Source organism: Mustela erminea, chromosome 2 (genome assembly GCF_009829155.1).
Source record: "Mustela erminea isolate mMusErm1 chromosome 2, mMusErm1.Pri, whole genome shotgun sequence".
In the NCBI taxonomy this organism is placed as follows: domain Eukaryota; kingdom Metazoa; phylum Chordata; class Mammalia; order Carnivora; family Mustelidae; genus Mustela; species Mustela erminea.
Genome location: NC_045615.1, coordinates 117,825,593 through 117,851,558, shown reverse-complemented (window position 1 = coordinate 117,851,558; position 25,966 = coordinate 117,825,593). Strand labels below are relative to the sequence as shown.

The window sequence follows — 25,966 nt, the reverse complement described above, 5'->3', positions numbered from 1 at the left end:
AGTCCAGGGGCTGGCTCTGGGATTCCACATTTCTAACAAGCTTTAAGGTGGTGTCCATGCTGCAGTTCCATGGACCACACTTTGACTAGGAAGGGCCTAAAAGTATAAAAAAAAAAAAAAAAAAAAAAGTCTCCACATTATTTCCAAAACATGCTATAAGTGGTGCCTTCCAGCCCTGTTAGAACTAGTGTAAAGAGTTAAAATATATAGTAAATTATTTTCATATTTTTAAAGTCTTAAACATAAATGCAAATTTGTCAGTAACTTAGAAATAGGGGGAACCCGGGTGGCTCAGACAGTTAAGCCTCTGCCTTTGGTTCAGGTCATGATCTCAGGGTCTTGGGCTCGAGCCCCTGAATTGGGTCCCTGCTCAGTGCATACTCTGCCTCTCCCTCTAACCCTCCCCCCTGCTCATTCTCTCTCTCCAGTGAATAATTAAAAATATATATATATATTTTTTAAAAAGCCAAATTTTGAAATAGGAAGGTGCTCTCTCAGTGCCTGGGCAATGGGACAGGAGCCAGAGGGGTACAGAAGAGCAGGAGAGAGGGTCAGAGGGCAGAGTTGCTGGGATTGGTGCCTGGCCCATGACCGGGTTGATGCCTGAGGTGTCCTGACCTGCCCTGGGGAAAGGGGTGCCCTCTAGCGGATGCTGGTGTGAAGCAGGCACAGGAATGAAGTCTGGGTGCTGAGTGACAGTTAAGAGGGACCAGACTGTAAAGTTAGGAGCTTCCCTTAAATGGCCTTGTATAAGGCTTCTTCTCTAAGTGAGGCATCTTTGTCGTTTCGCGATTTGCATTTTTCTGGTCAGTGTTTTTTTAAAAATTAGTGATTTATGGCCAAACTTCTAAATTGAACTGTCCTTCCATTTTGCTTTCAGCTCCAACTACCTTCCTTTTCCTCCTGAGTTTACATGCTCTGTGATATATAGTCCATACTCCAACGCGTTTGTCACACTAAATTGTCCCGTGTTCAGAAGGCTAGCAGTGTGAGACAGTAGCTAATACCACAGGCTCGGGTGTCGTGCTGCCAAGGTTCTGGCCCTGCCACTCACTGCATGACCTTGGGCAAGGAAGGGAGCCCATTTGTGCCTCGGTTTCCCTTTCTGTAAAGTAGCAGCAATAGCAATATACACCTACTTGCCATTGTAGTTGAAAGAAGCCAATAACCAGGTAACAGGGTGTAAAGTGCTTAGAACTCAACAAATGCTAGCCGGCAGCTAATACCCTGGGGGCATCCCACTTGCAGTTAAAGCACACCGACACCAAGTGGCATCTGTACTTACCCGGCTTGGCTGAACCAGTAACAGACACAATTCCCAGAGCCCCGTGGGTTTTTCTGTGTCGTTAGACTCTTTCTAAAACATCAAACTCTTTTTTTAAAGCATCTGAAAGATATTGACCAAGCTTTCAGGAGAACCAAGACAAATATATGAAAAATATCGCATATCTCTTGTGTCCTTTAAGGGGACTTCTTTTTGTCTCCTGGCTGGCGTTCTACCAGGCAGCTCAGTCTTTCTTGAGACCGATGCCTCCCAGGGGAGTTCTAGGATCCCTGGGTCTTGGGTGGTGCCAGGACCGCTCATGTGACCGCCAGCCTGATAGCAGAATGCACACCGCCCTGGGCCGCCTCTGTCCCTCCAAGTCCACGGGCTTTGCAGCTTCTGGTCACCAAGAAGTCCCATTGGCTTTGCGGTCCACCTTTTGTCCCCCCATGCTTTCTTCCTGAGATTGCTGAGGGGCCACGGTGAGGACTTTGCTGCCACCGGGACAACATATAACCGGGCTCAGCCACTTTCCCAGGCTCCAGACACTCCTCTCCCCGCCTTGCTGAGTCTCTGAAGCGCTCTTCCTCTCCCCTCCCTGTTGGGGCTGCCAAGCATAATTGCCTTAATGGCTTTTGGGGGCGGGGAACCAACAAAAAAAATTCCCAAAGCAAAGTATGTCTAGAACAATTTCCATTTCTGTCCCTACCAAACAAAAGTCCCCCCAGAGAACGAGAAAGCATGGGGCTGGCTGGCTGCCTGGAGGAAGGCAAAAAGAGGATGGGGACAAAATGGAAGGTACCCCTCCAGAAAGAGTCCTGCCTTACCAGTCTTTTTTTTTTTTTTTAAGATTTTATTTATTTATTTGTCAGAGAGAGAGTGAGCACAGGCAGAGACAGAGAGGCAGGCAGAGGCAGAGGGAGAAGCAGTCTCCCTGCTGAGCAAGGAGCCTGATGTGGGACTCGATCCCAGGACCCTGGGATGCTGAGCCGAAGGCAGCCACTTAATCAACTGAGCCACCCAGGTGTCCCCTGTATTACCAGTCTTACCGGAAACTTGATGTCTCAGTAGAATGCACAGCATAGAGCAAGACCTGGCTGAACTAGCAGGCCCTGGGTATGACGAGGTAACCTCTTAAACCAATGTTGTTCTATTCAAAACAGCCAGAATTGAGGCTGAATCATTCTTTCTGCTTAAGTGGTTAGTGCAGTGGTCTTTGAAAATGAGTAGGATGATATGACCAAGATTAATGAAACTGTTTCTACTCTTTTCCTGTCATCTACATTTCCAGTGAACGAGGCTGCTCCTAAAATTACAGTGAAATCTCAGAAAGTGGCGTTCATGAAAAAAGTAGTAGCTTTCAAGTCAGAGCTATTTAATGGAGAGATTTTACTTTTCTCATCACCCTTGGTGCTGACCCAATAGCTTTCCTCATGAGAAATGTTGAAATGACATGAGTCTTACTTGTCCTGGGATCCCGCTAGATCCAGAGGCCCAGGTGAAGTAGGCTGGATCTTCTTCATTGCGTAGGATTTCTGGGGCTTCCCCCTCTCCGCTCCCTTCCCCTTGGACTCCATCTTTGCAAACATTCTATTAACTCGGGACTGACCCAGTATATTCCCTCATACTCTTTTCTTTTATGCTCCCATCTGGCCACCTGGCAAGCACAACTCTTTCCTACAATGGTCCACAACAGGGGTTGGCAAACCTTTTCTGCAAAGGGCCAGATGATAAACATTTGGAGCGTTGAGGGTCATCTCAACTACTTGGCTTTCATTATAGGGCTAAGGTGGCCATTGAGCGCGCATGAAAATGAGTGGGCGTGGCTCGTTTCCGGTTAAACTTTACTACAGATGTGGAAAGCAGAATCTCTTCTGTCACCTGTCACAAAATATTACTCTTCTCTTATTTTCAACCATTTAAGAATGGAGAAGCCATTCGTAGACTGCAAACCATCCAAAAAAGAGGCAGTGAGCCCTGGTTGGCCAGTGGGCTGGAGTCTGTCCCACCTTGGTCTACCCCGCTTAGGGCCAGCTTTTAGTTAGTCTCACTCACGTACAGAAAATGGTCCCCCTCCCCCAAGTGTCAGGTAATTCAAAAATCACTTCGATTTGGCTCTGGAATATGCTCTGTAATTTTTGAAACGGCACACTTATTTTCCTGGTTACCTTGATTCCAGGCTGGTAATCAAATTAGCACACATTTCAGGTGAGCAGACCCAAAGAGGCCACTTTAAAATTATGATAGGCTGTGGGGGGCTTGTCCAGTGATTGCGAACCCCTGTTGGAAGGGGGAGCGTTCTCATGTGGATAATAACGGATTCACTGTAGAAACATCAAGCGTTTTTATTATGTTCTTTCTTATGAGAAGATTTAAATGGTGGCAATGCTAATTACGCATTCCTTCTACATTTACACATTGGCACTTTTTTGTTTTAATCAGAAAACTGATTGCTGATTTATCTTGTTACCATGGTGATTTAAACTTTTTTTTTTTCCAGAGCTTGAAAGGGGGAAAAAAAAAATGCATGCCTTAGTACTTCGTGAACTCCCTCAGAGATCATCAGAAACACAAATCTCTGGCCCCAAGGGGGTCTCGGACACCATCCAATCTAAGTCCTTTAATTCACAAATGTGGACATTGAGACCCATGAGATGTAAGAATTTTAGTACTGAAATGTCTGCCAGTCAGTACTTATCCCAAAGTCACTCCTAGTGGCAGATAAATGAGACTCGCCTAGACCAAATGGTCTTTGTGCCATGTCACTGGGTCTCATGCTCCCTACCTTGGTGAGATCACCCACCAGAGTGATGGCTTTAACCTAGAAACATCACATCGTTATATAATACCCTGGTTCCCCATCCTACCAACCATCATCACTGTCCTGTTCTTTCAAAACCATCTCTGGATCCGCAAAATATTCTGTAGCTCTGAGGAGGGGTTCCTAGGAAATTCCATATCCAGAACACCCAGAGGCTTTGGAGCTCATTTCTGAAGTCTCTGGAATGGCGTTATGGAGATGGAACTCTTAAAGAGTTTATCTAGAAGTCAGATTGTCCATGTGGTGTCATCTTCTTAGGGTTGATACATTGCAGGATGGACACTGGGCACCTTTACAAACAGTCCCACCTACTGAACATGTCTAAGACTTGGGGACCACTGAGCTTGAGTGAGATCCCCAGTTAAAGACCTGTGAGCAGTCGTTTGCACAAACTCTGGCTACTGTGTTAGCCATGTGTCACACTGGTCCGCAAACTGCCTCCTCTGGCACTTTGTATACATTAACTCATTTAGTCCTTGCAACAATTCATCATGGGTGTAGATACTTTTATTTTCCCCATTTTTTTTTTCAAAAATTTTACTTATTTATTTGACAGAGAGAGACACACACACACACAGCAAGAGAGGAAACACAAGCCGGGGGAGTGGGAGAGGGAAAAGCAGGCTTCCCACCAAGCAGGGAGCCCAAGGCGGGGGCCCCATCACAAGACCTGAGCTGAAGGCAGATGCTAATGACTGGAGCCACCCAGGCGTCTCGTATTTTCCCCATTTTTTTTAAAGGCAGAAGGAGAGCAGGGTATTTGTCCAAGTCACATAACTGCTAAAGGAGAGTGGCCAGTTTCCAGATCCCACAATCTTATGAACCAGGGTGCCTCTCAGCCTCGGTCTAGAAAGCGGGGTGTGCCCATTTCAGAGCTACTGATATTTGGAGCCAGATCGTTCTCATGCATTGTAGGATCTCTGTGACCTCCCCGGCCCCTACCCACACTTCACCAGCAGCAGCCTGCTCTCCAGCTGTGACCACTAACAACATCTACCAACGTTGCCCACTGTCCCCTGGGAACAAAAATCACCCTTTGAAAACTGCTGACATAAAATACAAAACTTTATAAGCTTCCCTAATAGTTACGGTGGCTCAACCTTCTTACTAAAGGTAGATTGATAAATAATTAAACCTAATAATTATAATTTCTAAGACTTAGATGCATTTATTTAAATAACATAATTTAAACCAAATTTGATACTTCATCCAGCGAGAGTAAGAATGTGAATAAAATGAGCGCTCCTTTCTGATTGACTCGTATAATTCGTGGTTTTCGTTGTGTCAACACCTTGGGAAAAAAGAGATGACCACGGGAAACATAGACCAGAGAGTCTTTCCCTTTCTCTCTCCCTTTTTTCTTGCTTGCTTGTTCTCCCTTTCCCTTTCTTTCTTTTCTTTTTCTTTCCCTTTCTTTCTCTTTTTCTTTCTTTCCCTTCCTTCCTTCCCTCTCTCTCTCTTCCTCTCTCTCTCTTTCTTTTCTTTTTTTTTTTTTAATGCAGACATTTACCTGAACATCACAGCATAAATCCAGAACTCAGAATCCCAAGACGTCAGAACCATCAGAGATCCTTGAACATCTATTCCAGTCCTCCATTTTATAGGGGACACCAAAGCCCAAGGAACCTAGATAACGGGTGTCGAGTTACTCATCTTTTAGGGTCAGGGCCACTGGACCAGAAGCATCTGCCCTGGCTTGCTAGGGTCGAGGTGTGGTTGTGTGTCCTGCATTGCACTAGTTTGAATACTCAGTACCTGCTCTCCATGTGTCTCTGCAGCCAGCGGTTCCCATCCGACACCAGCCCGGACCTCCGCAGACCCCACACCTCTCTCCACAAGCCCAGCTGTGACTCCAGCTACAGATGCCTCTGTTCAGGACCAGCCCACCGTCCATAATAACGCAGAGCCTCGAGAGTGAACTGTGCACTCCAGGTCTCTCCCGATGAGAGAGAACCCCGACAGCAGCTGGTATTGGAAAGTTGGGGCTAGGGCATTATACTGAGAAACACATTACATGTCTTGTCAACTGGATGCGAATTTTGCACTTGATGTCTTTTTTTTTTTTTTTTCCATCAAATCTGATTACAAGGAAGTACCCAGTACGGCAGTGGGTAAACCGAAGGTTATCAGACCAATATTAGGAACATCCTGATCACAGGGTGTGTTGGCGAGGTTGACTGGGTCACTGCAAAGTCCCTCCCTAGTGACTGTGTGTATGGGGGGGGTTATGGTTTGCCCTGTGGCGTGTCTGAATCCCTATACACTGAGATGTGTTTTAAGAATCTTAGCCACTTATTTGTTCCCTTTCATTAAAGAACCGAAAATTGTGACCTCTCTATCAGTTTGAGAATCTTTCGGGATGTGTGTTGGCCACAGCACTGCTCCTCCAAGTCCAAAAGGCAGATTTCAATTTGACTTCCAAGACCCAGCAGTTCTAAGACACCTTGAAAGAAATCGGTTGTGGCTGGAAATGCAGGGAAGGCAGCGGCTTTGGAAATGGGTTTACATTTTTCTCCTTGACTTTTTCTAGGATCGTGCTTCTGAATCATTTAATGACATTGTTGGGTATCATTTCCTTTTCAATTGACTCCATAAAATACCACTTAGAAAATTCTTAGTATTTACCTGTAGTCTTCTCCATGAATTACCCATTAGAATAGAATGGTGGCAGTGGAATATGCAGGAAATAAGCCTTTAGCTCATAGTTCCATCCCTACACTTATGCCTGCCTATTTTCTGTGTAAGGGGGTTGTGTGTGCGTGTGTGTGTGTGAGAGAGAGAGAGAGAAGAAGAAGAGGAAGAGCAGACTGTCCATACACTGTATGCTGCTAAGGTAGTAAATAAATCAGTAATGCAATATTGTGGGTCCAAACTACTCTTTGCACTACTTTATTTACAGTAGCAAATAAAAATTATTTTTATACTGTTGACTCCTGGGACGTGGCTTGCTTTCTTTATCATAGTTACTGTTGTCCTCCTACAAAGTCCATGGACCTCCTACAAGGTGCATGCATGTTCCTCAAGGAGGCAACAACAACAACAACAACAAAAAAAAAAGGAGCGTCCTCCTGATGAGAGGGATTATTTCTGGTAACCCATGACTGTTTACAGATGGAAGGGGACTACCCTTCAGGGATCCCATGCTCAAAGTCTGCCCCCTGCAATGTCTTTATGGTACCGGATGGTATGTCAGGGCTCCGGGTATGTGGGGGCTGTATTTATATCAGTTCTGGGTGATGTCTGCCATCCATGCTCTTTCTCCTCTGTGTACCGTGTAGAGTGTTCTTGTATTACCAAAGGTTGTCTTCCCTGCTTACGACAGAGCCAGACTTTGGAGTCAGACGGCCCTGGATTCAGATTTCAGTTCTGTAACTTTTGAGGTCAATAACCTTGGATGAGTGATGAATGCCCTCTGGGTCTTGGATTACTGTTTATAAAATAAGGGTAATAAATTCCACCTCTCCTGACTTGTCATGTGGCTTAAATGAGATAACTTAGGTAAAACCCCCAAGACGGTGTCATGAACATGATTGGTTATTATTTTTATTAGAAGGAAAAGTCTGAGGGGCATTTGGCCGGTGCAGCCTGTAGAGCATGCAACTCTTGATCTTAGGCTTGTAAGTTCGATCCCCACATTGGGTGTAGAGATTACTTAAAAATTAAATCTTTAAAAATTAAAAAAAAAAAAGGAAAGGAAAGAGAAGTCTGACGGTCCAGATAAAGGGCTCTTTGCTTTACCTGGATCCTCCCTTCATGACAAACACTCACTCTTCAGCTGCTGGGATCATAAGACGTCAGACTGCTCACTGGGAATTGCCATCAGCTCTAGGAACCTGCCCAAGGTTATGTCCTTGCAAGAGCACCTCATGCCCAATGACTTGTTGATGTAGCGCAGGCTTTCACAACCTCAGAAATATGGACATTTGGGACCGATGGCTCTTTATTGTAAGGGCGGCCTTGGGCATCATATGATACTTAGCAGCGGGATCCCTGGGCTCTACACACAAGATGTCACGCATGCATGCTTCCCCCACCACACACACACACACACACACACACACACACACACACACAGTTGTGACAGCCGAAAATATTTTCAGACCTTCCCAAATGTTTTGGGGAGCGGAGTTGGGGGAAGGAATCACCTTGCACCACTCCTCACCTTAAGAATGACCTATGTAAGAAAAAAGCTTTCTTGCCTTATTTTGGAAGAGTTCTGAAGGGCTATCCCAACTCCAGAACACCACCTTGGTGGCAACCTCATTGTAGTTCAATTTCTCCCTCTACCTCATTCTGCCTTCCTTGTTTTTGTGTAGGATTTCCTGACACTGGTCCCATAAAACTCCAGATGCAACCCTGCATCTTAGAGTCTATTTCCAAGGAACACAGCTGTATTAGTCTGCTAGAGCTGCCATAACAAGGTGTCACAGACTGGGGGGCTCAACCAATAAAACTGTATTTCCTCACAAGTTTGGAGACTGGAAGTCCAAGATCAAGAAGCAGCAGGGCTGTTTTCTTCTGAAGCCTCTCTTCTTGGCTTTTAGATGGCCTTCTTCTTCCAGTGTCTTCACACAGTCTTTCTTCTGTGTGTGTCTGTGTTCTCATCTCCTCTTATAAGAACATTATTATATTGGATCAGAGCCCACCCTAATGACCTCATTTTACCTTAATGATCTCTGTAAAGGCCACATCTCTGAATACAACCACATTCTGAGATACTGAGTATTCAACTTCAATGTTGGGAGGACACAATTCATCCCCATAATACCAACCCAAGACACTGTGGGAAATGGTTCACTTCCAGAACACGGGCTCATGGCAGCCATCTTGATCTGAGACAGTTGTCCAAACATGCTCATCTCCAGGTCATGCTGGAAAGAATTGGAGTTGCTCCAGGACCAAACTACTACAGGTGAAGCTGGTAGGCAGGTCACACATCAATTCATGTCCCAGCTTAGGCACTTATTCTCTCAGGAGTTCTCAGCCTGTATGATCTGGGTCTAGCTCATACCTTCTCAAGCCTCAACATCCCTTCTCTCCTCAAGTTCTAAATTCACTTCCTATGAGGTTAGTGTAAGGCTGACTGGACTAGAACACTGTACAATGAAGTCAACATGGGGTGAAGGTGGGAGAAACGAATGGAAGAGTGAGGTCCAGAGTTGATGTTTGCTTACTTCCCTATTACTGTCTCCTCCATTTAGAACATTCTTAGACCAGGGGGTGTAGACCAGCAGATTGTGAAACAGATCGCTTTCACAGCACACAAATGCGATTGTGAAACAGATCGATTCATAGCACACAGATGCGATTTCTTTGGCCCATGCCATATTTTTAAAAATTTGAATAATTTTGTAACATCTTAAAATAAAAGATTTAGGGCTTCTCCTAATAAAATCTGAACACGTAAAAAAAAATAGCTTTCACTGCTGCATGACAAGAATTAGCTGAAGCAAAGTGGATCTGCCTTTTTTAGATAGAGGCTGTACTTTCTTGTTTACCCCAGTCCCACAGTTCCCTACTGATTTATACCTCGGTGATTTAGCCCACCTAGTTATTTCAGTTTACAACCCATGCTTTAGACTTTCTTCTCTTTATTCTTAGTGACCGCATTTTGGCAAAGCTGAGAGTGACTCCCAGATTCATCTACTGCTTAATCATTGTCAAGCCTCAGTTAGCTGGGGGAGTGGTAGTCTTTCTTTCCATTCTTTGGTAGAAGAAGATGCAAAGTTGTGACTCATTTGAAGTCCCATCAAAGTGTCTAAAAAAATGTGGGATAAAATGTCAATTAAAAAAAATAGTGTTTTTCTATACCAACAGTATAGAATATTTAGTATTTCCTATACTAAAAAATACTAAATAATTAAAATACTAATTTCCTTTATAATAGCAACAGTTTTTAAATGTCCAATAATTAACCCAATAGTAAATTCACTAGATCTTTACAAAGAAAACTAAAAATGTCGAAGTACATAAAAGAAGATATAAAGTACTATGCTGTGTCCATGGATCTAATAATAACATAAATATGTTAGTCTCCTCAAAATTAATGTGCACATTCAATATTTCAATCAAAGTCCTGAATTTGTGTTTGTGAGGAACTGACATACTGCTTCTAAAACGTATGGAAGGGTGCCTCCCGGGTGGCTCAGTGGGTTAAGCATCTACCTTTGGCTCAGGTTGCAGCCCTGGAGTCCTGGGATTGAGCCCTGCATGGAACCTGACATTGGGCTCCCTCCTCAGAGGGGGAGCCTGTTCTTCCCTTTCCCTCTGCAGCTCCCCCTGCTTGTGTTCCACTCACTCTCTCCTTCTCTCTCCCTCAAATAAATAAATAAAATCTTTTTTAAAAAAATAAAATAAAATGTGTATGGAAGAATATAAGTCAATGCACAGGTAAAGAAAATTTGAAAAAGAAGAGGAAAGAGAATTGACTTACCAAACATCGTTTTACTACAAAGCACAGTAAAGCAAACAGTGGGGGATGTTATGAAGGAATGGACAAATGGTTCAGAGGGGAACAAGGGAGAGCTCAGGAACAGGCCAGTTACATATGGTGTATGATAAAGTGTCATCACAAACCAGCTGGACTAAGAATAGAATATTTAGTAGTCAGAGTTAGGAAATTGGCTATTCACAGGTAGAAAAATAAGATGCACACTGTATGTCCTTTATACAAAAAAAAAAAAAAAAGCCAAATTTAATTAAAGACTTAACTGTGAAAGGCAGACTTGGAAGGCTAGTAGGAGTAAATGTAGGACAGTATTTTACTGATTTTGAATTAGAAAGGATTTTTTAAAGAGTAGATAGATTTCTTTTTTTCAAAAGTGAAGGATTTTTGTTCTGATGACCACAGACAAAATTGGCAGATTGGTGACAGATTAGGAGAAGGCATTTGCACAAAAGGCATTTTGCACCACAAAAGATCAATAACTACAATGTGCAATGAGTGCACACTAATCTACCACAATAGAAAACCCAGTAGAAAAAATATTCAAAGCATATGATCAGATAATTAATGGAAAGGGAAAAATCTAACAACTCACAAGTAGATAAAAGGCAGCTCAATGTAACCTGAAGTCAAAGAAATACAAATTAAAATTAGAAGCTATTACTTCATATCCACATATTCACAAAATGAGAAAGACAGATAATAATAGTCTGAGATATGGGGGAATAGAAGCTCTCATGCCTAGCTAGCAGGAGGGCAAACTGGTACATAATATGGCAGTAATGTACTTAGTGAAAATGAATTATTACCCAGCAAGCCTATACTTAAGGATGGGCTCCACAGACGGCACAGGTGTGACAGGATGTGTATGAGAGAGGATATTTATCATAGTGCTGTCTCACAGAGCAAGGAGATGGAGCAGCCTGGATGTCCATTAGTAGGACAGCAGATGCAACAGATGAATGTTAATGGAAAACAATACAATAGTCAGAAAGAAAGGAACTAGACTTCTGAGCAGCCACATAGAAAGATGTCAACAAATATATTACATATATATTACATATTTCATATATATATTATATATATGCACGTAAAAAGTAAGAAACTGAATAAGATCTGTATCTCAACACTATTTGTGTAAATTAAAAATCAAACTCCCAGAGAATATTATATACACATGCATTTGTATACATACATAGTGTATGTATATATTTCTGTGTGAGTATATTTATACTTTTTTTTCCCAGGTGCATAAGTAGTTCTCAGCCTTGGTGATATCCACATTTGGGGTTCTAAACATCTTTGTTGTGGGGGTTTGTCCCATTGTAGGATGCTTGACAGCATCTCTGGTCTCTCTCCTAAATGCCAGTAGCACATTTTCAGGACAACCAAAAACTTCTCCAAACATTCATAGGTGTCTCCTGGTGGAGATGGAGGAACTACTGGGGATTAAGAATCATTAGCTCAAATAATGTATCACTGGCTCAGACTATTAGAGTGGCTAGTGAAGTATTCAGAGGTAGGGACTGGGAAAAAGACTGTGGGCAAAGGAAAAGTATTACAATAAAAAAAAAGAGCAGTGGTGGTATGCCATGAACTGAAGAGAACGATTAATTCAACTTTGGGTACCTGAGGTCCAAATACAAGCAATGAAGAAATACAAAACAAACTAAAATTGGCCTTAGTGCTCAGGATTGGCAGGTGTTAGCTGGAGCTCAGTCTGTTACCATGTGAAAATCCTTGAAGGGAAAAAAAATGAGTAGACATTATAATATTTTGGCTTTCACTGTGACTCTAGCCTTGGCTTTCCTTTACTAAGTCTGTGCTAACGCATATTTTGCAAAAGCTCTGGTGTTATGAAGACAGTGTTGAATTAACCAATGGACAGACAAAGCACATGCTGTGATCAGCAAAGCAGAGAATCAGACACTGGTGAGAAAAAGTCAGCCCTGATGAAACTGCCTGGATTTTAAAATTAGAAAAAGCTAGAAATAAACCTTTAAAAATAAATAATATTTTCTAAAAGTAGCACATAACCAAAAGATAAAATGAGGAATAAAAAAGCTAGAGTAGCTTTATTAATATCAGGCAAAATAGATTTTAAGAAAAAGAGTGTTACAAGAGATAAAAAAAAAAAGGACACTTCATTACATTAAAAGGGACAATAAATCAGGAAGATAGAATAAATAGAAATAAGGAGAAATAGACAAATCCACAAAATGTGAACATTAACACACTTCTTTCAGTAATGAAACAACTAAAAATAAATCAGTAAGTATACAGAAGACCTGAATAACAAAACACTTTATTAATTATGTTTTAACATAAAACACTATACCCCCAAATCACAAAATACACATTCCTTTGAAGGACACATGGAATGTTTATGAAGATAAACTATATCCTGAGTCATAAAACAAGTCTCAATAGAATTCAAAATATAGAAATCTTACAGAATATATTATCTGACCACAGTGGAAATAAATTAGAAGTTAACAAAAATAAAGCAACTAGAATAGCTGGAAAAGAAACAATACATTGTTAAACAAACCATTGATCAATAAAGAAATCTCAAAGGAAATTAGAAAATATTTTGAACTGAATAATAATAAGCACATAACATCAAAATTTGTGGTACTGGATGGCATTAACTGTTTGTAAGAGAAGAGGTAGATCTTGGGGCACCTGGGTGACTTAGTTGGTTAAATGGCCGACTCTTGATTTGGGCTCAGGTCATGATCTCAGGGACCTGGAATTGAGCCCCAAGTTAGGCTCTGCACTCAGCAGGGAGTCTGCTTGAGGAATCTCTCTCTCCCTCTGCCTCTGCCCCTCTCACTGCTCACGTTCTCTCATGCTGTCTCTCTCTCTCAACTAAATAAATAAATCTTAAAAAAAAAAAAGGAGGTAGTTCTCAAATCAATGATCTAAATTTCTACCATAAGGAAAAAGAAGAGCAACATAAACTCAAAGTAAACAAAGAAAAACAAAGAAAAAAAATAATAAAGAAAGGAGAAGATATTAATGAAATTGAAACCAGAAAAGTAAAGAGAATCAATGAAATCAAAGCTGGTTATTTGAGGGAAAAAAAATCAATGAAATTCATAAGGCTCTGTAGAAAAGATTAAAAAAAAATTGCCAATATCAGGAATATATGAATAATATCACTACAGATCTTACAGACATAAAAATATTAATAAGGGTATATCATGAAAACTTTACACCAATAAATTTGACATCATACAGAAAATGGAAAATTCCCTAAAAGACATGAATTGACTGCCAAGGCTACTGTAAGAATAGATAATGTGAACAGTCCACAGCTTTTAAGGAAATTGAATTCACAGTTTAAAAACATTTTCAAAAAGAAATTTTGGTGCCCAGATGACTGTAGTGGTGAATTCTATCAAAAATTTAAGAAATGGGGAGCCTCGCTGGCTCAGTTAGCTAAGCATGCAACTCTTGATCTTGGGATTGTGAGTTTGAGCCCCACGTTGTTTGTAGAGATTAGTTTAAAAAATTTTTTCTTTAAAAAAATTTAAGAAAAATATAATGCCAAATCTAGACAAGCTCTTTCATAAAAATTAAACAAAGGAAATAATTCAGTATTTATTTTATGAGGCCAACATTACCTTGACATAAAATCAGCCAAAGTAATACAAGAAAAGGAAACTAAACCACAGATCAGTAACTCTCATACACACAGATACAAAAATCTCTAACCAAATATTAGCAAATTGAAACTTGTAATAAATAGAAAAGGTAATACATCATGACCAAATGTGGTTTACTCCAGGAATTCAAGGTCAATTTAATGATTGAAACCAATCAATGTAATTCACCATATTAAAAGACAAAAAATATAAAATAAGATCATCTCAATAGATGCAGAAAAGACATTTGACAAAATCCAACATTCCTTTATGATAAAAACAGGCATCAAATTAAGAAGACAAGGAAAATATCTCAATTGCATGAAGGGAATCTACAGCAAAAGCTATAGCTACAGCTACATTTCCCTTAATGGTGAATGCTTCCCAGAAACAAAGCAAAAATGTCTGTTCTCACCATTCTATTAGTATTGTACTGAAAGTCCTCTGTAAGATTTCTAAGAAGTACACAAAAAAGATACCATAAAAAACTAAGTGACTTCAGTAAGCCTGTAGGACCCAAGTCAACATACAAAACCAGATGATATTTTAACATATTACCAAAAAACAATTGAAATGTGAAGGTTTTTTTTTTTTTAAAGATTTTATTTATTTATTTGTCAGACAGAGATATGGCAAGAGAGGGAACACATGCAGGGGGAGTGGAAGAGAGAAGCAAGCTTCCTTCTGAGCAGGGAGCCTGATGCAGGGCTCAATCCCGGGATCCTGAAATCATGACCTGAGCCAAAGACAGATGCTTAACCACTAAGCCATCCAGATGCCCAGAAATGTGAAATTAAAAAAAAAAAAAAAAAAAAAGCAAGCTATTTACAAGAGCATCTGATAATATGAAACATCTAGGGATAAATTTAACAAAAGATTTAAAAGATCTGTATTCTGAAACTAAGAACATTACTGAAAAACTTAAGGAAAAGCTAAATAAAATGAAGAGCTAGATCATGTTCATGGATCAAAAGATTTAATATTTTCAAGATGTCTATCTTCTCCAAATTGATTTATAGATTCAATGCAATAGCAATCAAAATCTCCACAGGATTTTTTTTATTTTGGTAGAAATTGTCAAGCTGATTCTAAAATTTATATAGAAATACAAAGGACCTAGAACAACTGAGGCAATACTAAACAAACAAACAAACAAACAAACAAACAAAAACAGAAAAAGAAAACCTAAAGGACTGACGCTACCTGATTTTAAGACTTATGATAAAGCTACAGTTATTAAGACAGCATAATAATGCCATATAAATAGACATATAGATAAGTGGCACAGAATAGAGATTGTAGAAATTCCCATACATGTATGGTCAATTGATTTTCAACAAATTGGGCAAGACATTCAACTTCCTTGGAGAAAGAATAATCTTTTCTTAAAAACAACACTTGATAGTCATAAGCAAAAAATTAAACCTGTACCTTACCTTCCACCATAGATAAAAATTAACTCAAATTGGATCATAGATCTAAATGTACAGGGTAAAACTATAAAACTTCTAAAAGAAAATATTAGTAATATTGAACTGTCAAAGATTTTATATACAGGACACAAAAACATGAACTATAAAAGAAAAATATCAATAAATCAGATTTGATGAAAATGAAAAATTCTTGCTCTTCAGAACACTGTTAACACAAATGAAAAAAACAAGGCACAAACTGGGAGAACATAAATGCAAAAAAAGTACATGACAAAGGACTTGCATGTAGCATATGTAAAGAACTCTTACAATTCAATAATAAGACATGAAAAGTTCAATACAAAAAAAGGGGGGGTAGACGAACTGAAGACACTCTTCATCAAGCTAGCTATAGGAATGACAAATAACATTAAAAATATACTCAGTATCAGTAGTCATTATGGAAATGCAAGTAAAAATCACATTAGATACCACTACATACTTACCAGCATGGCTAAAATTAAAAACTTTTATCATAATAAGTGTTGATGAGGACATGAAGGAACTAGAACTCTCATTTACTGCTTGTGGGAATGCAAATGTTACAACCATTTCAGAAAAAAAGTCTGGCAGTTTCTTAAGAAGTTAACAGTGTTAAGTGTTCATTTAGTTAATTTAGTGTTTTCAGATAAAATAGAGGATGTTAAATTGGAACTTCACATAAATAATAAATAATTTTTAATACAGGTATGACCTAAAAATTTAACAAGACATATATTTTTAAAAAGTTACTTGCTGTTTATCTGAAATTTAATTTAATTGAGTACTTTATATTTTTGTTTAATAAATCTGGCAATTCTACTTCCTGAACAGCCCAATCATTCCATTCCTAGGCATTTACCCAAGAAAAATAAAAATGTATGTCCACTTGTATATATAGTGTTCATAGAAGCTTCCTTTGTAATAGCCCTAAACTGGAAACAATTCAAATGTCCATGAACAAAAGAAGGGATAAACAAATATGGTATATCCATATAACACATTACTACCCAATATAAAATAAAAAGGAATGAACTATGGATACACATAAGCTATGGATGAATATCAAATTAATTATGCTGAGTGAGAGAAAGCAGACAATAAAGAGTACATACTAAATTTTTCCATTTACATGAAATTCTAGAAAATGCAAACTTATCTATAATGTCAGAAAGCTAATCAGTAATCGCCTAGGGCAGGCAATGGTTGAAGTAAGATGCAGAAGCAAGGAAGATGTTTTTGAAACTTCTAGGAGTGATAGATACGTTCATTATCTAGATTTTTATTTTATTTTATTTATTTATTTGACAGAGAGAGATAACAAGTAGGCAGAGAGAGGGGGAAACAGGCTCCCTGCTGAGCAGAGAGCCCGATGTGGGGCTCGATTCCAGGACCCAGAGATCATGACCTGAGCAGAGGCAGAGGCTTTAACCCACTGAGCCACCCAAGCACCCTCATTATCTAGACTTTGATGATGGTTTCATGGCCATTTACATATGTCAAAATCTATCAGATTGTATATTCTTTACATATGTGCAGTATGTTGTGTGTCAATGACACTTTGACAAAGCTATAAAATTTTGTTTTGAATTTTCCTGTGTGAATTTACTCTGTGTATAACAGTGTGTGAAACTCTCCAGTGGATAAAACAAACATTTTACTTACTTGGAGAGAGAAGACCGACAAATATAAAAAGTTAAATAAAAGCACGAGCATTAAACAAGATGTAATTTGGGACAGTATTTGCAAATATTAAACCGATGTATTTTAATTTATCCCACAATTCATGTTCCTTTGAAACTTTCTCTCTCAGAGAGGGACCTAAATCTTATAACCAGAGAGCAGAAGAAAACAGATATTTGACTTCATTAACAGGATAAGGGGCTTGCCAACTAAGCCTGGGAAAAGAATGGGTTTCTTACATTTCTTATATCAAAGGGTAGATTTGGAGAATTAGCTCAAGAATTTTTCTATCAATGGTGGAGAGCCAATATTCCTTCCACTTGTGACAACTAGATACTATGATTGAAAGAGTATAATAAGAGGGAAAAAAAATCACACTTTAGAGCCAATGATGGGGAAAAGAAGAGAGGAACAGAGGTTGAAAGCAGATGCCATGGTCCTCCTTTTCTACATCCTCTCGACATCCTCTGTGTCCTGCCAGTCTTGCTGACCCTCTTGCCTGTACCTGAGGTTCAATCAGTGCCTTTGTTTGCTGTAGCAAAGAGCAAGAGCCTGAGGCTTCCCAGAGGCTTCTTAGCTTTCTGTGTGATTTGAAGATGAGCAGAAACCTATGTGTGCCCTGAGGGAGAAATGGAGAAGGTAGCTGAAATTTCTGGCTGTCTTCTCTAAGAGGGGCTGCAGCTATGGGAATCTTTATTTATTTTGTTAAGGAGGCTCCGACATAGTAGGTTTGAACTCATGACCCTGAGTTCAAGACCTGAGCTGAGATCAAGATGCAGATGCTTAACTGACTGAGCCACTCAAGTGGCCTAGTTATGGAAATCTTTAAACATCGGTGAAAGCCAGAATGGTGGCCACTGGTGAGCAGCAGTTGGAGAAGATGGCTCTGAAGCACTGCCCAGGCCAAGGGAAGGGACCACACGTGTGCTGATTGCAGATCAGCACAAGCTGGCCCAATGACTAGATAATATGAAGACTTCACACACCATTGTAAGCATCCTACAGGTTCTACCATTCTACCATCTTACAAGGGAATTTGGGGAGTGGGGGGTGATTCTGAAAGAGGAAGCATTTTACCTAAAGAAACTGAACATCCCCCAAAGATACTCTGTTAGTTTATTACTTTGGAGTAAATAGTTCCCTCACCCTGCTCCCCCGCCATCCCCATCAATAATACCCAGAGGATGTGCACTCCAATGTAAGTCTAGATTATAGACAAACTAAAGAAAATTTATTTCCACTGCACATCTTTGTGTGATGTACATACCTCTGCAACCCATTACCAAGATAATATATGTTTCAAGGTATTCAGTGATGGAGAGCAAGAGTAGTAGCCAGAAAGTGAGGAACAGTCACAGAGGTGGGGACTCAGTCCTATAGCCTGCGTAAGGTTTTAGGCAGAGAGGAGGAGCATGTCAGGTGGGGAGAGCTGCCTGAATGAAGGTCTGCAGGTGAGGACAGGCACATTCACCTCAGTAGATGAATGGTGAATGTAGGTGAATGCTGGGGAGAAGGGAGCAGAGAGCACACGTTGACCGGAGGGTCTCTGGTGCCCCACTTGGTTAGCATGACCGGGAACTCAGCAGAGAGTGAGCTCAGAAAAGGCTCTTCTGAACAGGCATGGACCTGCCTTCTGGAAAATTTGCAAAAAGAAAGCCAGAGAACATGACCACCTGAATGTCACTTGGTCTCTCAATAGGTCAAGAAGCTGAATGTGGTCATGTGATGGCTCCTGGGGCTTACAGTGTGGCAAATAGTTTCAACATGGTGCTGAGAGGGACTGGGACGATTCTTCAGAGGGCAAGTCTAAGGCACTAGAAACACCAAGGGTCACTCTCCTAGGAAGTCAATCTACGGAAACCAGGGACTCAGAATGAAGGTTGGCTGGCACCCAGGAAAGAGAGCTCTTATCTTCTTGTTTCTATTCAGTCCATAAAGAATGTAAGCTGGCTTGATCCTTGAGAACTGGCCTGACTCATATTTCATGTCCCTTCCTGAGGCTGGGCTGCTCAGCCAGGCAGAACTTGCTGAGAGGTTGTAGAAGAGGAAGAGGGTTTCTCCTTGCAGCTCTGATGCCTGGACATGGCCTGCCCCCACCTCTCCCTTCCACATCCTGTCTCATGTGTTTTTAATCAGTCGACACTTTCAGGCACACTTCTCCCTCTGCCTCTCTGACCTGGGCCTCCTGCAGCAGGCCACATAGCCATGGGACAGACAACATGCCTCCTGTCTGCACCTGGAGTCCCACATAGCTCAGGTGAGTGCTGGGCTGAGAAGCCCTATAGCTTCCCCCCATGTCACACAAAGCCAGATTGTATCCAAAAGGGTTCATCTCTGTGGAGAGGAAGAACAGAGTTGTTTGGCCAGGACCCTAGGCCAGGTCAAGTGGTGCCCAAACTGGTCATATGGAAGAGTCCTACTTTGGCCCCAAAATAAAATAAAGCAACAAAAAGCTTATAAGAACGGCCCAAATCTGGAACACTGACAACACCAAACACTAGCAAAGAGGCAGAACAACAAGCACTCTAATTCATTGCTGATGGAAACGTGAAATGGTGCAGCCCTCTGGAAGACAGTTTGGTGGCTTCTTACAAAGCTGAATGTACTCTTAACATACAATCCAGCAATTGCATTTGGTATTTACCAGACAAATTGAGAACTTCTCTCTGCACAAAAACCTGCACATGGCCGTTTATGGCAGCTTTATGGATAATTGCCCAAATGTGGAAGTACCCAAGAAGTCCCTCAGTGGGTGAATGGATAAAGAAACTTTGGTAAGTCCAGAGAGTGGAATTATATGCAGAGCTAGAAAGAAATGCGCTGTCAAGCCATGGGAAGACATGGAAGAAACTTAAATGCATAGAACTAAGTGAAAGAAACCAATCTGAAGAGGTTACATACTATATGATTGGAGCTATATGACATTCTGGAAGGGGCAGGACTATGGAGACAGTCAAATTTAGTGGTTGCCAGAGATGTGTGACAGGGAAGGACAGGAATGAATAGGTGGAGCATAGGGGATTTTTAGGGCAGTGAAAATGCTCCAGATGATACTATCAAGATGGATCCATGTCTATACTTTTGTCCAAACCCAGAGACCATATAATACCATGAGGAAACTCTAATGTACACTATGGTCTTAGAGTTACAATGACATGTCACTGTAGGTTCATCAACTGTAACAGATATATCACTCGGGGAGGGGGAAGTTGATTCTGGAGGAGACTATACAGCATGGGGACAAGTGGTAAATGAGAAATCTCTGTTTCTTTGCTTGAATTTTCCTGTGAGCCTGAGACTGCTCTAAAATTTAGTCTTAAGGCACCTGGGACATTCAGTCAGTTAGGATCTGACTTTTCATTTCTGCTCAGGTGATGACATCATGACCCTGAGATCAAGCCCTGCATCAGGTTCTGTGTTCAGTGTGGAGTCTGCTTGAGATTCTCTCTCTCTCCCTCTCCCTCTGCACCATCCCCTGCTTGCACTATCCCTCCCTTTCTTTAAAATAAATAAATAAACCTTAAAAGAAAAATTAGTCTTAATTTAAAAAAATAAATGATTAAGCTAATAGGGGGTTAATAACTGTTTAAATGAATAATGTTTACTTTTGAAGAAGAGTCACAGTATAAGAAAAATAGTACTCATTAGGACTTTAGGAAACATTTATAGGAATTCTGGGAGGCCTTATAATAATTTCATCACCAAAAGGTTGTGTGAGACCCACAGGTCTGCAGTCACCCACAGGTCTGCAACCACCCACAGCAGGCCCACCTGATGTATATGACTTTCAAGGAACCCTGAGCAACCACAGACCATCTGGGCTCAGTACACTGGTCTCATTCTGTCATCTCTGAGCTGATGTCGAGGTCTGATATACCAGCATTGGCCTTTTTCACTCACACCAGACACAGAGACTTCAGACTCCCTCCTTTTCTCATTTCAACTATTCCATAATCCAGCTCAAATTTCTCGGCCTCTGGAAACTGGAAGAGAATTGACACTCTTCACTATTTGCCATTTATTTGGTACTTTCTGTACATTATTCTGTTTCTGTAAGCAGGGATCCCAGCAGGACCCGATCTACCCTTGAGAGTGGTTGAAGGATACCCCACCTCACAAAACACTGTTTGGAGACTTGGATTTGCATGGAAGCTAGAATGTCTTCTGGGAACGTATCTTGATTGCTGTTCATGCTGGGGTTCAGACAAGCCTGACAGACTTAAGGGCTGTGGATTGGCCAGGTCTTACAGAAGGCAGGGAAGAAATTGATCCTACGGACTCAGACTCAGTCAGCAAAAGGCCCAAAGGGCTGCACAGGAGAGCTAAACTGGGTTTGCTGTGGTTGCTATCAGAGGGCCTCTCCTTAACTCTGCAATTCTAGAACATTCCACACTTGAAAGTGCTGTTTTGCTAAATTCTGACAAACTTCTGACCAGGCTGTGTAGTTCACCAGTTGAGTATAAATGAGGGAAAGAGTATTTTCTATCCTTATAAAAGCAATTACCCTAAATCATGAATCTAGCACAGTGTCCCACTGTAGTACACTGCTCAGCAGGCAATAGAGAGTTGTTAAGTTTGTGAGTCAAGCTGTCCCACACCATAAAATTTGTGTCCTCTCCTATTTCTCAGTGAATCTCTATTACAGCCCCACCAAACAGCAACTCTGAGCTGCTCAGCCAAAGCAGAACTCAAGCTTCGAGTGGTACCCTGGCAGAGTTCTAGGGACCAAGGGCTGGTGGGGGAAGGGGGCACCCCCCCCACACACTGAGAAACATCAAGACTATTGATAATCTGTTTTTGAGGAGGGAATTTCATCTTGAGTAGAGGAGCTATTGTAAATCGGGGATCAGTATGAATGCACCTCAATTGTATCCTCAGGGGGTTGAAATCTGAGACTTTGGGTTTATATTCCATTTAATGTTCACAGTACCACTGGAAGCCAGACATATTTTCCCCATTTTACGGATGTAGAAACTATGTTGCTGAGGAGCAAACCACTGTAGAGATCACTGGGATGCAGCCATAAGCAGCTATTCCTCACTCAGGCACCTGTGGGTTGGCTGTGGTTTGGCTGATCTAGGTGGGACTCAGCTGGGCTTGTTTCTAGGCTGTGGGGTACATCCCGGCATGCTCAAATGTCAATCCCATACAAAAGGCTCAAAAATCCAACAGTGTAAGTGCATTTAAAGCCTTTATTCCGGGCTGCCTGGGGCTCAATTGTTGAACGTTCCACTGGTCATTTTAAGGTCACGATCTCCCCCGTGGTGGCATCGAGACTGGCATTGGGCTCCACGCTCAGCAGGGAGTCTGATTCTCTCTTTCCCTCTCTCTCTGCCTCTCCCCCAACTCTCTCGCAAATAAATAATTATATCTATTTGTATATTTATTTATTGATTTATTTTAAGGTTTTATTTATTTATTTGACAGAAAAATACAGTGAGTGAGGGAACACAAGCGGGGGGGTGGTGCAAGGAAAAGCAGGCTTCCTGCTGAGAAGGGAGTCCCCCTCCCCATGTGGGACTCTCCATCCCAGGACCCTGGAATCATAACCTGAGGGAAAGCAGATGCTTAACGGGGCTACCCAGACACCCCCAATAAATATATCTTTTAAATAATATATTTTTTAAATAAAAGCTTCATTCACGTCGCTTCTCCTAACACCCCATTGGTTAAAGCAAGTCACATGGGTAAGCCATGTGGGCAGGGAAGCAGATGCTTCCTGTGGAAGAGGGAGGGGCGTTGCTTTCAACTCCTATTTGCCTGAGGCCAAAGCTAGAGATGCTTTCTCGCAGCCTCTACTCACTGCCCCCTCTAAAAATTCTCTGGTTTGTTGTCTTTACCACTGAATGAAGCAATCAATTTCATACTTTCGCCCTGTTGTTCAGGTCTTTGTGCTTTGGCATTTGCTTTGTCTCTGCCGTGGGACTGTTGTGTATTAAAGCAGGGACACTTCTGGGTCACCCCCCACCCTGCATGATGCTGACACAGAGAAGGACCACAGTAAGTAATTACAGAAGGACTGGTCAGGTGTATCATCATACCAAGAAGCCTGCGGTAAGTGCCACTTTGAGTATTCTGGCAGATTATGTGAAAACAAGCCCAAAAGAGTTGAGTGTGTAGCTGTGCCCCCCTCCCACCATGCTGGAGGAAGATGACAACTCTTTGTTATTTCTGAGGATCTGCCACCAGCAGGTACAGCTGGATTAATCAGCACTGTGTCCTCCTTGCAGACTTAATTAGCAGCTCTAGTTGAAACTGAGCTTCTTGTTAAAACTAGACTTTAAAAAAGAACTGTTCCAAGTTTCTATCCTAACTTTCAGTTCCATGTCATCAGATATGAGACGAAATCTCACTGTTTTAAATTGAGTTGTAATTGACATATAGCATTTGTGAAGTTTAACGTATACAATGTGTTGATTTGACACACTTATACATTGCTATTTGATAGCTACTGTAGCCTTAGCCAACACTTCCATCACATCACATAATTATCATTTCTTTTTTTGTGGTGAGAACATTTAAGATCTAGTCTCTGAGTAACTTTCAAGTATATAAGGCAGTATTGTTAAAAATTAAAAATAGAACTACCATATGATCCAGCAATCTCACTTCTTGGTATATAACCAAAAGAAGTGGAAATAGGATATAGAAAAGATATCTGAACTCCCATGTTTATTGCACCATTATTCACAATAGCCAGGATAAAGAAATAATATGTGTCATCAGTGAATAAATGGATGAAGAAGACATTCTGTGTGTGTGTGTGTGTGCGTGTGCGTGCGTGCATATATAATGGAATATTATTCAGCCATGAGAAAGAAGGACATCCTTCCATTTGCATTAATATGGATGAAGCTTGAGGGCATTATGCTGAGTGAGATAAGTCAGACAAACAAAAATAAATATGATATCACTTATACATGGAATCTAAAAAGGCAGAATTCCTAGAAACAAAGAGTAGAATAATGGTTACCAGGGCCATGGGGGTGGGGGAATTTGGGATGTGGGTCAAAGGGTATGAATTTGCAGTTATAAAATGTATAAATTCGGGATGCCTGGGTGGGTCAGTTGGTTAAGCATCTGCTTTCAGCTTGGGTAATAATCCCATGGTCCTAGGATCAAGTCCAGCATCAGTCTTCTTGCTCAGTGGAGATTTTGCTTCTGTGTCTCTCTCTGCCCCTGCTTGGGCTCTCCCTGACAAATAAATAAATAAATAATATCTTTAAAAAATGCATAAATTCTGGGGATCTAATGCATAAAATCTCATTTTCTAAAAAGAGTCAAGAAATGGGAGTCAGAGTGATTCCAGAATGCCCTTCCCTTAGTCAACTGAGATGATGATAATGCAGGTTAATACTTAGCTAAGCACTCACTTAGTGTACAAGGATCATGCATTCACCACCTTGCTCAATCTTCATCTTCCTTAACCTTATAGTTATTACAACTGTATAATATTGTAATTATTACCCATTTGGCAGCTGGAGAAAATGAGTTTTGAAGAAGTAAAGGGACTTGCCCAGTGCCCCAATGTTACAAATAGTAGCTCTGGGAAATAAAACCCTGACCAAAAAAAAAAAAAAAAATGCTGTGCTCTTTCATACTCATTGCTCAATCCCTACTGCATTCTTGTTTATTTTATTGAAATGATTTCAAGTGCTACAAAGTACAGCAAATAATATTCGTGTATCACTGATCAGTTTTGTAAAATGTTACCTTTTTCTTTTGTCTTTTGGTGATTGGTTTTAAAACACCAAAATACTACAGACACAGAACATGACCCACAGCCATCCCTCCTCTCTATTCAGGGTAACCACTTAAATTTAGTATTTTTAATTCCAGCAAATTTTTTTAATGTTTACTACATATGTAAATAAAGACAAACATTGTATAGAATTATTTTGAATGTTTCAAAATTCTATTTACTTACTATCCTTCTAAAATGTGTTTTTCATCCCACCTGATGTGTTTGGGATTTCTCTATGTTGATACATCAGGAATATTGCTATATACTTTATTTTGTACTTATATCATTGGTTACTCATTCTCCTCTTGGTTTTTGTTAGGACAAAAAATACATCAGTGTATATTTCCTGTCTGAGTTTCTTCATGCACATTTGCCAGAAGTTTCTGTGAAAAGTACCAAAAAGTGATACTCCTGTGTTGAAGGGTATATTTTGTACCTGATTCCTGTGTGGGTCTCCAATGAGGTCATACCAGCTTCCACTGCCACTAGCAGGACCCAGGAGCCCCACATAGCTTATATCCTCACCCACACTTACGATTGTTAGAATTTTAAATATTTTCCAATCTAATGTCAGTAAAAGGCAGCTCATTTTAATTTATTGTCTTTGATAGTTAGAAGAAGTGCATCTTAATACTCCATTGCCCAGTCATATTTCTTCTTCTGTGAATGTTTTGATCTTATTATCTGTCCATTTTCCTATGGAACTGTCTTTTTCTTATTGATTTGGGACTCTGGATACTACTCATTAGTCAGTTACATGTGCTGAAAATATATTAATTCCCCTGGCATATGACTTATCTTTTCATCTTTTTAATGACATCTTCAAGCATATAGAAATTTTAAATTTCAATGTAGTTAGTTTGCTCAATTTTAAATATGTTAATCTTCTATTTGAAAGGCAATACATA

General features: G+C 40.6%; 1 protein-coding gene across 2 annotated transcripts in view; it reads left to right on the top strand.

Annotated features, from left to right (window-relative positions):
- Positions 1 to 20,714, top strand: part of SEL1L3 (SEL1L family member 3) — a 113,202-nt gene extending 92,488 nt beyond the window's left edge. The window contains exon 24 of one of the 2 annotated variants that reach the window (XM_032334024.1): positions 19,014 to 20,714. In XM_032334024.1, the coding sequence (XP_032189915.1) occupies positions 19,014 to 19,132 (119 nt within the window). In that variant the 3' untranslated portion in view covers positions 19,133 to 20,714. Of the gene's footprint in view, positions 1 to 5,863; positions 7,016 to 19,013 lie in introns of those variants that run through there. The other variant, XM_032334023.1, reaches the window with a different exon arrangement.
- The last annotated feature ends 5,252 nt before the right edge of the window (positions 20,715 to 25,966 follow it).